This window comes from Bidens hawaiensis, unplaced genomic scaffold, assembly GCF_021521415.1.
Source record: "Bidens hawaiensis isolate Kalapana, Puna unplaced genomic scaffold, B.hawaiensis_p1.1 tig00012813_1, whole genome shotgun sequence".
NCBI classification, from domain to species: Eukaryota; Viridiplantae; Streptophyta; class Magnoliopsida; order Asterales; family Asteraceae; genus Bidens; species Bidens hawaiensis.
In genome coordinates this window covers 349,626-364,905 of record NW_027492066.1, presented here as the reverse complement: position 1 = coordinate 364,905, position 15,280 = coordinate 349,626, and the positions used below count along the sequence as shown (strand labels likewise).

At 34.2% G+C, this 15,280-nt stretch overlaps 2 protein-coding genes across 2 annotated transcripts; one reads left to right on the top strand and one right to left on the bottom strand.

Annotated features, from left to right (window-relative positions):
* Window positions 1-9,355: 9,355 nt before the first annotated feature.
* On the bottom strand, window positions 9,356-15,280 carry LOC143542269 (choline/ethanolaminephosphotransferase 1-like). The gene is made up of 4 exons (XM_077034901.1): window positions 15,118-15,280; window positions 14,906-15,000; window positions 14,747-14,815; window positions 9,356-9,463 (listed from the first exon to the last, which is right to left on the bottom strand). Exons 1-4 carry the CDS (start codon window positions 15,186-15,188, stop codon window positions 9,390-9,392), a joined length of 309 nt encoding a protein of 102 aa, XP_076891016.1. The 5' UTR covers window positions 15,189-15,280; the 3' UTR covers window positions 9,356-9,389.
* LOC143542226 (ATP-dependent zinc metalloprotease FTSH 12, chloroplastic-like) lies at window positions 12,889-14,569 on the top strand. Its single transcript, XM_077034862.1, has 5 exons — window positions 12,889-12,958; window positions 13,609-13,889; window positions 13,962-14,039; window positions 14,120-14,362; window positions 14,468-14,569. The coding sequence occupies exons 1-5, from the start codon at window positions 12,889-12,891 to the stop codon at window positions 14,567-14,569; spliced, it is 774 nt and encodes a 257-aa protein (XP_076890977.1).

Below are 15,280 nucleotides of genomic sequence, written 5' to 3'. Positions count from 1 at the left end.
GAATGGGTATGAAGATTGAAAATCTATAGGTAATTTAATGGGTTTTGAGTAACGAGTATGATTGCTAGTGAGGTTCAATCATGCACCATTACAACTTTATTTCAAAAGTTTTTATGAAATATAATGTAACATAACCACTTGATGTATGGTTGTATATTCACATAGCTGACTTGCACAATTATAGATGGCGGGTGAGATTCGATACAAATGCAATTAATATATTGAACGTACAAAGAATTAGAGTAATTCTACAGTTTGGGTTTTTGGACTAAAGCAATTATGCTAAAAAATGAACTGATAATAATTAATTAATTACTTTAGTGTAACATAAATACTCTGGTTATTTATACATTTTTCACATTTAAAGTTATATGTATTTTATCCTAACACAATAAATGATTAGACAATTTTTTAAATTTAAAATTGACTCTGCATCTAACTTGTCTCGAGGAAAAATACGTTTCGTAAAGCTACACTTGAAGAAATCAAATTTATGTGGTTTTGATAAAGACTTATCAAAATTGGGTATGCATAAAACGCGGTCTTAAGAAAATGTACATTTTGTTCACCGATACTTGGAGAGGTCAAATACACGTTATCTTACATATAATTTCAAACATTCTCAATGAATTCTTGTGATTTAAGTATATGATAATTTTAGTTATGTAATACGTGTGTGTAATTGTGTATATTGCTGTACATATTGTCATATTGAAAGTAATGATTGGAGACAAATGATGAGTGGTTGTTATGGCTTTTTAAGTGTGGAAGATGGTGTACAAGTGAAAGATTCATAGGAGACTTGTATTAGAAGTGAAGTTATAAGATAATGTTGCCCCCGTGTATCATGACTGTTCTTTTGTCTCCTTAAGATTTCACAAATATTTTGTTTGAAAATTTCAAAATTAAGAAAAAGATTTGCTATGTTACAAAGTTGGTTCATGTCTCTGCAATGATTTTGATTTGTTACTTTCAACTTTGTACGAATCTATAGATTACATATATTGTTTAGAAGATGACTATATTAGTTGCGATCTTGATTCGTTTATCAAATTTGATCATTAATCTTTCAAGTACCAAGTGTCTTCGATAGGGCTGAGCATGGTTCGGTTCGGCTATTAGGCGAAACCCAAACCGAAACCGAAGTAATAATCGGTTATTTGAATATGCAAACCGTTCGTTTTTCGGTTAATGTTGGTTTCGGTCTGGTTATTTTTGTTTTTTTTTTCAATTATGTGTTGACATTGAAAAAAAAAAGTTAAAAAATGAAAATACATATTTTAAGCTTGTATAAGAACGTGTTAGAGTACCACAGTCCACATATATATTGGATTCAAAAAAAAAAAAAAATAGGCACGTTTACGTGGGAACTATACGAATACAAAGTTGCTAAATCAAGTTTAAAAATTAATAAGCATTAAAAATTTAGTCCCGATCTTCATTCATCATCTTATTTATTTATCTTAAAAGTTTAGTCCATTCCTCATCATCTTGATAATCTTTATCATCATCAATCGGTTCAGTTCGGTTTTTTTTCGGTTTTTTAAAAATGGATAACCAAATCGAAACCGAAATTTTGGTTTTTCAAAAAAAAATTAACCGTCGGTTAATGCTTCGGTTCGGTTTTTTCGGTGCGGTTTTTTCAGTTAATTCGGTTTCGATTCGGTTAATTTGGTTTTCTGCTCACCCCTAGTCTACGGTAAAACTGGAAAGCTTTATGTTTTCTTTTCGATCTATCTTGTATTCTCTCTTGCGAGTGTTCGGTGGAGCTAGCAAACGTAATACTAGTTTAGCATCTTTAACTAGAAGTCATATTCTTGACCAGTTAATTCATATGCACCCTAGATTCCACTGCTCCGTCTTAACGAGTGCTCCATATCGGATGCATATGCTTTTGATCTCACTCTTTCATCTTAAATAAAGGGTCAACATAATTTTTTAGAAGAGAATACTTAATTCGTTATGTCAATTGGCTTGTAATGAAGACGTGTAATTAGATTTTATGTTTTAACTTCAATCACCGTACGTTATGTTAGGATGAAACATGATACGTTATACTAGTTATGTATGAGTAATGAATTGGCATTCATGTTGTGTAACAGGTGTGGCTAGGGAGACTACTAAACGTAATTTTGATCTTTTGGAACCGCGTTAGGCTATTAACCATTAAGAGCATGTTTGGGATTGAGTTTAAAAAATGATTATTGGCTTATTGGTGTTTTCAAAACGCCAATAAATTAAAATATGTTTGGCAATCACAAAAATCTTTCTTATTTTAGTTTTTTGAAAGGGTTAAAAAGCAGTTTTCCAAAAACCTCAATTCCTGGCTTTTCAAAATGGATTTTCGAAAAAGCCAATAAACATTTTTCAAACTCAATCCCAAACATGCTCTAAGTATCCTCTTCTATTTGAAACACGAACGGGTGAACATTGCTGGAGTCTAGCACCGCATTCTCGGGTTTAAAATACAAGGAAAAGAAATGATAAGGTTGGATAGGGGAAGAAAGGAAAAGAAGCATTCTCGAGTTAAAATAAAAGAAAAGAAAATAAAGTGTTAATTGCATTCTTGAGTTAGATCGTAAGGAAAAGATAGGAAAAAAATGTAACTTTACAATTATGTCCTCATAGCAACATGCCATATTTGGCTGGAAAAGAGAATTGAGATATGGTAAATTAGTAATATTGTAAGACTGCCCGCTACGGGGCGCTGAAGGGGAGGAAAGGGGCGTGGTGGGCGCCGTACACCGCCACGGGCCACCGTCGGTGGGGTCGCGGAGGGGAGAGGCGGGGTTGGGACGATCGGCGCTACAAGGTGTTCATTTCGACTTTTATGGTAGCTATTAGTACAAGTCAAAATGTGTCAAGTCTGGTTATCTCATAAATACTCTCTACCTTTTGTTTCTTGAGATTTATGACTGTGGGGGGGTGCGGAGGGGAGGGCGGGGTTGGGACGATCGGCACTACAGGGTGTTCATTTCGACTTTTGTGGTAGCTATTAGTACAGGTCAAAATGTGTCGAGTCTGGTTATCCCATAAATACTCTCTACCTTTTGTTTCTTGAGATTCATGACTGGTTAAATTATATATATAAATAAAGAGTGAAATGTTGGTGTCACAAGTTCTTTTGTGAATATTATATTAGTTTAGTTAAGATATTTATTCAAATCATTTTTGTTAGTTAAACAACTAGGATTGAGTAGCTTGGTGGCTTTTGCACTTTTGGTTAGTCTTTGGCTAAGGCTATAATATATATGTCCCTGGTTCGAGAGACCTTCAATAAGCAGCAATTTTATTTTCCTCCCCATTTTCTCCTTTTATTTTTTGTGTATGTTTGCTTATGCATTTTTTTTATTATTCTATTTGTTTTAAATATTTTAACTTGAAGAATTTAATATTTGGATTTATGTCCGGAACCATAATAAACAAATACGATATCGGCCGAACTCATATCGACTCACGCTGGGATTTTAACGATCGAGTAAACATCATTTTAAATATGTTATTTGTATCGTAAGCTACATCGTAACCAAGTTCGTTTGATTTTATCATAAGTTGGACGTGTGCCAATATAATTTTGAACGGTTTTTTTTCTAGTTTACAGCCGGTGTCGTTACGAAATTAACTGATACCGACCAAATTCGAGTTGTTGCGTCACCGCAGCGCGGCGGTTTGTTTACCTAGTTTGATTTAGAAAACTATAGTACTTTCTTCACAAAATGGTTTAGGAGGTTTTATGCGTTTTGAATCTTGTGTTGACTTTCAATCTGTTTCATTGAAGAAAAACAAAGAGAGAGTGTAATCAAAAGACCTTGCATATAAACGGGTTAAAACTTAAAATGTGACAACTTGTATTTTAGTTATAATAAATGAATGTGTGTTTGCATTGATATTATTTTGACTTGTTTCTTTCTGGATTGAATTTGATAACAGGATGGAAGACTATTAGAGGGGCATTCATAATGCCATTGATGATTGAAGGATTTCAGAAGGGTGTGATCAAAATCTCTATCATTACATATTTACATTTAGAAAGCCTCAATATGTACAGCTTCTGTCACACTGGCAATCTAAATACACACAAAATACAAAGGAAGAAAATTCCACATTTGAATTTGGAAAAAAATGACCATAAATCAGCATATAGATATTGAATGGATTAGTTGTATCTTTAGGTTGAGTTTAAGTTTGTCAGGAAATTAGTCCCAAGGAGATCCAATGTCCTCAAAGCAACACTCATAGTAGTCTAAATATGCGTTTCATCGATTGTTGGTATATTCACGGTTACGATATTTATAAGCAGGAGACAGCAAAATGTGGCACTTGTTTACACACGAAAAATAGGGTTTTAAAGTTGATGGTTTTCTAACCTTTTTGAGGGGCCTTCTCGCATTCATTATCTAAGAGAGAGAATGATAGCTATGTTTAACTATTTCAATAGATAGAGTTGAAACTTGAAAGTGGCTGAACTTCACTAATATCAGGCCAAGCCGAATTCAGTCTAACGTAAAACAAACAATCCTTATATATATATATATATATAAGGCTTAGGATCCTCATACACCAATATGGATTCTAAGTAACATACCATTTTTTGCCTATACGACTTGTATAGGGTTGGTTATATATATATATATATATATATATTAAAGGCTTAGGATCCTCATACACCAATATGGATTCTAAGTAACACACCACTTTTTGCCTATACGACTTGTATAGGATTGGTTATACGGGTCGTATAGCACCTGAGTTGTGTCGGACATATTCGGTCATTGTTTCTGGTGCATCGTATGGCCCTATACGGGCTGTATAGGGCTACACAGACTATATGGAGAATTTTTTTTCTTTTAAAAAAAACCAGACACTTTTATAATGTATTTAGTTATCTTTATTCCGAAAATTAGAGAAGAGTGTAAGGTAGCGTTTGGTATACAGGAATGGAGGACGGAATGGAATGACTTATTGTGAGGAAATGAAGAAAAATGTGTTTGGTTGATCAAATTAATGGAATGACCCATTACCTAGTCCATTCCATTCTCTCTAAAATATCCCAATTTCATTCTATCCAGACCCCCATATTTTTTTTATTCCATTTCCTCTTTCACCCTACATCACCTCCACCACCCTCCCACCACCATCAACACCCACCACCACCAACCACCGCCGCCGTCACCACCAACCACCACCATTGTCATCCACCGCCGCTGTTACCGCCACCAACCGCTGTCATTAGTCCAGCCGCCCACCACCGCCACCTGTTCGCTGCCACCATCAACCATCGCCCCCGCACCTCACCACCACCACCTGCTGCCCACCGTCACCGTTGCCCACCGTTGCCCACCGCCACCACTGCCTGCCAACTCCACTGTTACCGCCACCACCACCACCCACCTCCAACCACCATTATCTCCCGTCGCCCACCACCAAAGCCACGACCGTGACCTACCTCCCACCACCACCGCCACTCACTACTATTTTAGTTTTATTTTTTTCTTTTTTTTCCTACCTACCAAACAACGCAAAGTAATTATTCATTGCATTCCCATGTAATAATCAAACATCTCATTGGAATGGTAATAACCCATTTCATTCCTTTGTCCATTCCATTATCACGTCCATTACATTCAATCGTCCATTCCATTACCTCATACCAAACAGACCCTAAATGTACTGTCTTATGAGGTTATGCTTATATAAAAGACTTGAAGAAGAGTAAATTATTGAAAAATTGAATAAGATAATAGGATAATTTGAATTTAAATTTACATAACTTAATTGGCTAAGTAATTTGTAGTTGTACACTGAGAACCTTTATTTAAGATTATATTATGGCGTTTATCTGCAAAAGTTTGCTATACGGTCGTATAGCCCTATACGACCCGCATCGGTTTTATGGTGGATTAGGTGCTATAGGTCACACAATTGTATATGCTGTAAAAAGCTGTTTATTTTTTGTCGCCGCCTTCGTACACTTGTCAGTCATGCGTAGCCTATACAGGTTCTATAGACATGTCCAGTAAGCAAAGGAGTGGTGTATGAAGATCGTTTCTTTAAAAAGCATTGACATATATGTACCTGCATTTATGAAAGAAATTCACTTCAAATATAGATTTTAGAGGGGAAAATATATATACTCAGCTCAATCACATTAAGGTGTTCAATTCTGAATAAATTAAACAATTATAATCGTATTGATTAGATAGAAAAATCCTAAGAATCTAAGACTTTTTTATAAATAAAAGAGCATAATCTAAGACTTTTTTATAAATTAAACAATTATAATCTAAGACTTTTTTATACGTACTTTTTGTTAGATACAAGTATGTCTTTTCTACCTTACAAAATCCAACCTTGTCCAAAGAACGAACTCATCTTTTGATGAAATTTTCTTTATTGAGAGACAAAACTTGTGATGATAATTAAGGACATTGATGACGATCCTTAGACCAAGCGTAGTGAGAAAGTTTTGGGGCGTTTTGTATAAAACGCTAGATGGGGATAAAGGTTGGGCCAAGCCATGCAACCAGCCAACGGGGGATAAAGGTTGGGCCTCAAGATCTCAACATTTGGTATGTCAACCCCTACGATGGATATTCTGTTGGTTCAGGCCCAAATTAATACTCTCACAACTCACGTATGTATGTATAATATGTAGAGAAAAATTGTTGTTGATAATCGAAGAGCAGCGAATACGAACGCAGCAGCTTATGATGTAGGTGCAAGAGAGAGGGCAAATATGTTGTTCGTGTCTTCAGTCAAAAGGTGATAAGACCTTTAAATACCCAAGCAAGAGTTGAAACCCCATGTGAGCAGCCCTTGAAGTTTCCCCCAAAAAAAATCAATCAATCCCTCTGAATACGGTCCAGTTCATACATGCCAAAAAGGAGAAATTGACTTTATATTAGAATAAGTTTACCAAATATAAGTTTACCAAATATAGAAGAAATATAAAAAAGGTAAAAATATATACCATTGAAATTGAATATTCTAACATCTTTTAATCTGTATTTTCACGTTGAAATTTATATATTAACAAAATTAATCTAACTGATTTTAATGTATGGGATCATAAGAGCATTCCTAACCCATTCCCTATATAATTACACTAAAAATCATTGTTTTTTCCCTCTCCTGTTTAATTAAATAATATTTTTTATACTTTTATAATTATCCTTTCTCTTTCCTCCACTCACATCCACTTTTAAAAAATATTAAAAAATTTACGGTATGAACAAAAAAACCTCAAATTTAACTTTACCATATAAAATTTTCTCTCTCATCTACTCACCTGCTCATAACCATACCATATAATTTACAAATCCTCCTCACATATTTTAAAGGAATGGGATGAGAATGCTCTAAATTGGTTTCATTTTATTATTTTAGTTATAATTATTTATGTACCTACACAAACTATTAACATCCTACACAACCAATATGTATTTGAAGAACCATATTAAAATATACCTTCACAAACTTTAAGCAGCCTACACAACCAATATGTATTTGGAGAACTATATTAACATATACCTACACAACTAAAAATTTATCTACATAGTTTGGTTGCTAAATCCATGTAGTTATTAATTTTTTTTTTCCGTAATAACAATAGAGGATTTTAGAATATGTGTTTCTTCACTATGCTAATAAATGTAAGAATTTATCTAGTTTGTGTAGGAAAACATCTATATATAACCGAACCTCTACACATATTTACTCATGTGTGTAGGATTATATAAATATATAGGTAGGGTAAAACAAAAGAATTTATCCATACAAAATAATTACAACGTACAAGGATTAAAAAACAGTAGATCTTCATATTAATATGGATGGCGCTCATGAATTCAAATGAGGTCATTTTGGTAATTCATAAACACATAAAATTAACTGAAACATAGAAAATATAAGAGATGCAAAGTAACTATAAGCTTACCACAAGGAATCCAAATGCCAATCCAGTTCCCATCACAACCATGTGTGGGTAGTTTCCGATTAAATCAGATGGAGACATATAATCCCTGAAAAATAGAAAATGATTCAATTGTTTTAACTGCAACTCAAATGTCTCAAATACCATTCATGATAATACAAAGAGAGAAAGAAAAGTGGGTGCACACCAAGATATAATTACGCCCAATAGCACACAAAATGGGACAAGCTGGCATGAAATGGCAATAATATTGGACTCGGTCTGCCCAAGCCACATATTATTATTGATGTGGCTAGTACGTTATGATCCAAGTCATGTCATACTCAATAACAAGCTAGACAAATACCAATATATTTGTTTATATATGATATGATCATAAGTAACTAAATATTGACACTTGCGTTATTTGGAACGAGGTTTCTAAATACATTGTATTTGTGAAATGAATAGATCATATGGATGATTTATACTTTGAGAGAGAGGATTCCATATTGTTATTTAAATTGGTTAAGTAATAATATGTGAATAATGTTACCTAGCATGCTGCCCATATTGTGTTTTTTTTATAACACAATATAATATGTTTTATAACTATATTAATGGAAGGTTATAACAAAAAAAAATAATAATAACAAAGAAGGAAGGGGCCGGAACACCCCCCCCCCCCCTCTCTTTCTCTTTGTATTATTTTATTATTATCTTTACTTAGTGGGTACATGCAATTGATTTGAGTGATGGACTTGAGAGGTGCCATTTTAAAAGACCATAAACTCTTTTCTTTCTCTCATAACAATTTTTACAAGATACAAAAATTTTTCTTTCCATCCTTTTTCCCTTCTTGAATTCGGCCAAGAGCAAAAGGAAAGGAAGAAAGACTATCAAGTGTTCAAATCCTAGCTAAGAAGGTGTTTGTTGGAAGGCTTGGGGTATATAAGCTTGAGAAACTCCTCTTTGAAGTTCTAGCCAACCATTTTATCATCTCTTTCATACTTCCTTGGATTTGAAATGTAGTCTTGACATGCATGGACTTATAGTGACATGCATGTGATTATTAGTATGTATTTCGTATATGGATCCGGGATTGGGTTTTGCATGTATAAAATTGGTTTTATACACCTAAAATTAACAAGATTTAAAACATATATCCGCTGCGTTTTTGGTAAAAGTAAGGTTTTATCACTTTGATAATCTTGTTAAAACCCAACAAATAAAACATTAGTAAGCCTCTTAGGGATTGAAATAAAAGCAATGAACAAGAGTATTTATTACCATAGCCGATGCATTTAGCATGCTTCCTTTTCTTGATTGCACAACCTTATAAACATTCTGTACGTTGTCACGGGAAAAAAAAACAAGTTAATTCATAACTATTTAGTGATTCTAAAAAAACTGCCAATACTTAAAAGTAAAGATACATCTACGTGAAAAGCTTGTTTGATGAAATGAAGAGATTTACTTACTTGAATGTGATAGTCGGTATAACAGCAAACAATACCACAAGTAACAAAACAACATCCGAAGTAGAGATTCCTGAATCTAACTATTATATTAAAGCAACACGGTTTTCACATGTCCTTTAATTAAGCTATCCACATAAGATTCCACGTCAACCATTTTCAAAATTATAATTTACACCTAGTAAGCTATTTAATTTTAATCTACTTATTTATATTATTAAAACAAAATCATTCTTTCATAAGGTATGTTATTATGAATCTATAAGATAAAAATATGTTATACTAGATTTTATCCCCCGTATTATGGGGGTTGTTTTACATTATTCGTTTTCAATACTTATATATGTCTATTTGGATTTTAATTTTATTTATTATAAGAAAGTTAATAATTAATATACTTGAGGTTTGATGATGAAATGGTTTCACAAATAAATGATATGTTATAATCCGGTTTAAAAGCTATCTGGGTTTGGTGATACCCATTACCCATTTATTTTCTTTATTATAAAATTGTTTCTTAATTATAAATAATATCTTTTTTTAAATAAAATAGGATATTAATTTTTAGTATATCCCTATTTAATAAGATTTTCATATCAAATAATATTTGATGAGATTAATTTTTAATATAATGAGATGTTATAACCCGTTTAAGAGCTATATGGGTTTGGTGAGACCTTTACCCGTGAATTCGAGTCAAATCCGTGAGAAGCCTTCATTTACAAATAAAACAATCTGATGGTTTGAGAGAATGGTTGTTTTACATATTTCGTTTTTTAATATTTACTTTTTGGATTTTAATTTTTTTTATTATAAGAAAGTTAAGGGGGTGTTGAGGGGTGAGAAATGGAATTGGAAAGAATTCTCTTGTTTGTTTATGAAAGAAAGAGGTGAGAAATGGAAATAAACCATTTCCAATTCTCTGATTTCGTTTCTCTAAAAAAAGCGGAGAATTGGATTTCTAGGGTTCCATTTCTCAGTCTCATTCCAGGGTTTCCTCCATCGATCTGCTAGGTATGAATCTTCCATCCTCTCCTTCTTCTTTAACAACATATCTTTGATTTTTGAAACCCTACTTTACGATTTTGCTTGCTTCTGCTCCTTCACTCTTCCGTCACATTAACATGTTCTTTATAACTACGATTTCTTCATCTTCGTATCAGTTTCTCTGTATATCTATTTGAACCAAGGATGAAAGCCATTTTATATATTGGGTTTCTGTAAGGCCCCGTTACCGGTAACCCTACTTTCGTGTTGGATTTACTCATAAACACAGTTCTAAATATCAGAGTTAATTAAAACATTTACGCGGAATGTAAAACTTTCATAAAACATTACATAATTCATAATTTGTCTCAAACATTCATTGTCTTTCACATTAAAGCATTAACACATCACAAGTCTTCAGATGCCAGATTCTTGTTCAGTGCCATGTGTCTCCTCAAGCGAGCTGCCTCATCCTACTCACCTGCGTGCATACTAAAAGTCAGCTACGCTGAGTGAGTTCTAGATAATCACATAATCATACCATTCACATAACGTTATATTCATACTTTCTTACTTTATTACTTTCATTCATACATTCATGCTTTCATACTTTCTTACTTTCTTACTTTCATTCATACCTTCATACTTTCTTACTTTCATTCATACTTTCATACTTTCATATCTTACGTTATAAAGAGCATTACGCCCTACATTCCTCGAGTATTATTAGGGCTCGGTACCCTCCTTCCTCGAGTATTATTAGGGCTCGGTACCCTCCTTCCTCGAGTATTATTAAGGCTCGGTACCCTCTTTCCACAAGTATTATTAGGGCTCGGTTTCCCTCTTTCCACGAGTATTATTAGGGCTCGGTTTCCCTCTTGCCTCGAATATTAGTAAGGTTCGGTTCCCTAGTTCTCAAATATTAGTAGGGTTCGATTCCCTCTTCGTTACCATACAACCATACATCATACCTCGAGTATTATTAGGGCTCGGTACCCTTTTCGTAACCATACAACCATACATTATCATTTCTTTCTTTTATTATCTTTATCACATTCATACACATAAGCATACATATCATACTTACCTTAACTTAGCGTTACAACCTGACAGTACGTGCAATATCCGAAGATCATTCACGTACCATCAAGCAATCATTCATACATATCACATCATTCACATAACGCATACACTTATCTCTTAGGATAAGCGTATTAACAAACATATCGAGTATGCACACAGCCCCGAAAACATAACACATAAATGGAGTTAGAAACTCACCTGAACACGGTTCCGTTCACCGTTAATCGTAATCCCTTTCTTCAGTTGTGCACGGCTGACTGTATAACAAGTATACGTATCAATTAACTATCACTTCTCATAATTTATTTCCTAAACGAACTTGGCTTTAGGCGAAGTTAAACCTCAGGCGAACTTGGCTTTTAGGAGAAGTTAAACCTCAGGCGAACTTGGCTTTTAGGCGAAGTTAAACCTCAGGCGAACTTGGCTTTTAGGCGAAGTTAAATCTCAGGCGAACTTGGCTTTTAGGCGAAGTTACCATCTAGGCGAACTTAGCTTTTCAGCGAAGTTGCCATCAGGCGAACTTGGCTTCAGGCGAAGTTGCCATCAGGCGAACTTGGCTTCAGGCGAACTTATCATCAGGCGAACTTGGCTTGCAGGCAAAGTTCATCAGGCGAACTTAGCTTGCAGGCGAAGTTCATCGCTTGAAGGCGAAGTTGCCCAGATGAAGGCGAAGTTGCCCAGACGAAGGCGAAGTTGCCCAGACAGCTTGTTGTTCGGTTTCTGATCCACATTTCGGGCGATTTCAACACCCTATCTATGGTTCCATATCACCCACTACGCTTCCCGACCATTTCCGGTCACTAAAACACTAAAAAGGCTTGGATCTTTAAACTTTAAAGTTCAATAATCTTACCTTTTCGAGCTTGTTGGATCTTGTTTCCTTGCTTAATCACAACCGCCCGCCCTCTCTTCTCTCTCGGATCTCGGCTGATCTCTCTCTCTCTCTCCCCCTCGGATCTCGGCCGTAGGTTGTGTAGGTGTGTGTGTGTGGAGTGTGTGTGGAGTTTGGTGAGAAATGAGATATTTTGGGATTTTGGGGGTATTTATATCCCTGAAATCACATTCTCATTTATCCTATCTCAATTAATCCAAGTCCATGATCCGCTCCTACCCGCTATTAATAATTAAAAACGCGAAATCACTAACATAACTTTCTTTATTCAACATTATAAATTTTAGGATGTTACAGTTTCAGTATATTACCCATGACCCAGGTACTTTTCATTCTTACTTGATACATAAAGTTGTAACATGAGTAAATGGTCGATTACAAGGGCTGTGTGCATCCGGCGATTTAAGTTCCTATCAAGTAACACGATTTAACTTAACTTCAATCTTCATCCAATTTGGTTAGAAAAAAGTCACACGTACATAAATTTATAGTTTTGTGTAATTTGTAGCTTTAAAGGTGAGGATGAAAATGAAAACATGAGCTTTCAGGTTGTGAAATTGAAGACACAGGATAAGAATAAACTTCAGGAAGAATTAGGGCTTTCAGGTTAGTTTTAGAAATGCCATTTTTGTATCTAATGTTTAGGCCTTTAAACGAATCGAATGAACACAAACGGAGCATGTTCATGTTCGTTTATTCGTTTAGCTTTAACCGAACAAGCGTTTGAACACGAACAAATAAATGAACAGGGTTTTCTTGTGTGTGTTTGTTTGTTAAGAAAATGAACGTATTCGTCTATGTTTGTTTGTTAACAGCATAAAGTATAAACGAACGGTTCAGGAACTTAAACAAACAAACATAACTGAACATAGATGAACAACATAACTGAACTAAAACCTATTAAAAGTAAATGTGAACAACAATGTTTGTGGTCTAAAAAGTTATTTAGACTAGAGTAAACTTTAATGGGCCTAAAAATTTAAATGAATATGTTAACGACCTAAAAAATTCGTAAACCAACGAACATAAAATAATTTAAATGAAAAAACGTAAACGAACATTCATGAACATAAATGAGCGAACGGGACAAGTAATCATGTTCGTTCTTTTAACTAAATGAACAAAACTTTGTGTTCATGTTCGTACGTAAATAAACGAACATAAACGAATGGTTCACGAACTGTTCATTGAGCGTTTGGTTTGTTTACAAGTCTACTAATGTTTAGTAAAAATATCTGATGGTTTTCTGTTGCTAGATAATAATCAAGAAACTAAAGGAACATGGCAAGAAAGCCTGCAAATATGGAAAGATATTCTGAGAAGGGAGCAATTAGCCGAACAGTTAGATTCATCACGTGCTAAATATGCAATTGAATTTGACATGAAAGAGGTTGAAAAAAGTTTTCGTGAAGAAGATGCAAAGGCGAAAGCCAAAGGCACACAAGGCGTTAGAGCACTTTGGATATCAAAAAGATGGTGGCGTTACCGCCCTAAACTGCCTTACACTTATTTTCTTGAAAAACTTGAACATTCTGAGGTCAGACATGTGACTTTTTCTTAGATTTCTCTTTCTGAACACCTCATTTTTCTCAATATAGAGCTTTGACAGGTGGCTGCTGTTGTGTTCACTGAGGACCTGAAAACATTATATGTAACAATGAATGAAGGGTTCCCTCTAGAATATGTTGTAAGTTTCATACTTTTAATATATTAAAAACTCTGCAACTTTTTCCTTTGACTTTGACTGATTCGGGTTGTTTTCTATAGGTTGATATGCCTCTTGATCCATACCTTTTTGAAATGATCACAAATTCAGGAGCTGAAGTTGACTTACTTCAAAGGAAGCAAAGCTATTACTTATTAAAGTTTATAATTGCATTACTTCCCGGAATCTTGGTTTTGTGGTTTTTAAGGGAATCGCTAATGCTTTTACACATTACTTCAAAAAGATTCCTCTACAAGAAGTATAATCAGCTTTTTGACATGGCTTATGCCGAAAACTTTATCATGGTAACGTTATAATCTTCATATAAAACTTACTTTCTTGTTAGATATATACATATTTCATGGCCAATTTTTTTTTATTTTTATGTTAAATTCATTTTACAACTGCAGCCAGTTAGAGAAGTTGATGAAACAAAATCAATGTATAAGGATGTAGTGTTAGGTGGAGATGTTTGGGATCTTTTGGATGAATTAATGATTTTATGCTTTTGAGACGGCAATGTATGTTATTACGTATATTATTAAATTTAACTTTTTTATTGTATTTTTTTTAACCACCCGTGTATTACACGGACTATATCCTAGTACAACAATACATCAAAATATCAAAGCAGAATTCAATAAAACAAATACAAGACAGTATAATATACTAAACAACATATATCTTACCATTTATAAATGGAACCCAACTCAGGAGGGGAATAGATTTCCCAAAAGCCTGGGCCCACCACTCTGCACCTGAACGTATATATAACCAGCATTATTTAATCAAGTTATTTAGTCACAAGAAACATGTGACACATGTTTGAATGACTTAAAGAGGCATACCAACTATAGCTGTAAAGAAATGTGCCATATATATCAGCATTAGACCCTCTGTGGGTCCATTTACAGCTGGAAGGATTAGGGTGTTGGTGAAATAGCTGCAACATGCAAAAAATCAGCAGGTTGTTGAAACAGTGATGTCTTTTTCATTTGTGCAAGAATTATTTAAAAATTGTAAAACAACTAGAAAAAAAGAGGTTTTTAAGACTACTTACTGTTCCCAAGTTGCACAATAAAATGGAACAGCCGAAATCACCCAGAAGCAAAATGTATTTCTTCCACACATAGCAGTGCTCCCAAAAGCCAAAGCCTCCAACTAAATAAAACAATTATAATATAATAAAAATTAAAATAAAAATGCCAATGGGAGCAACGTCT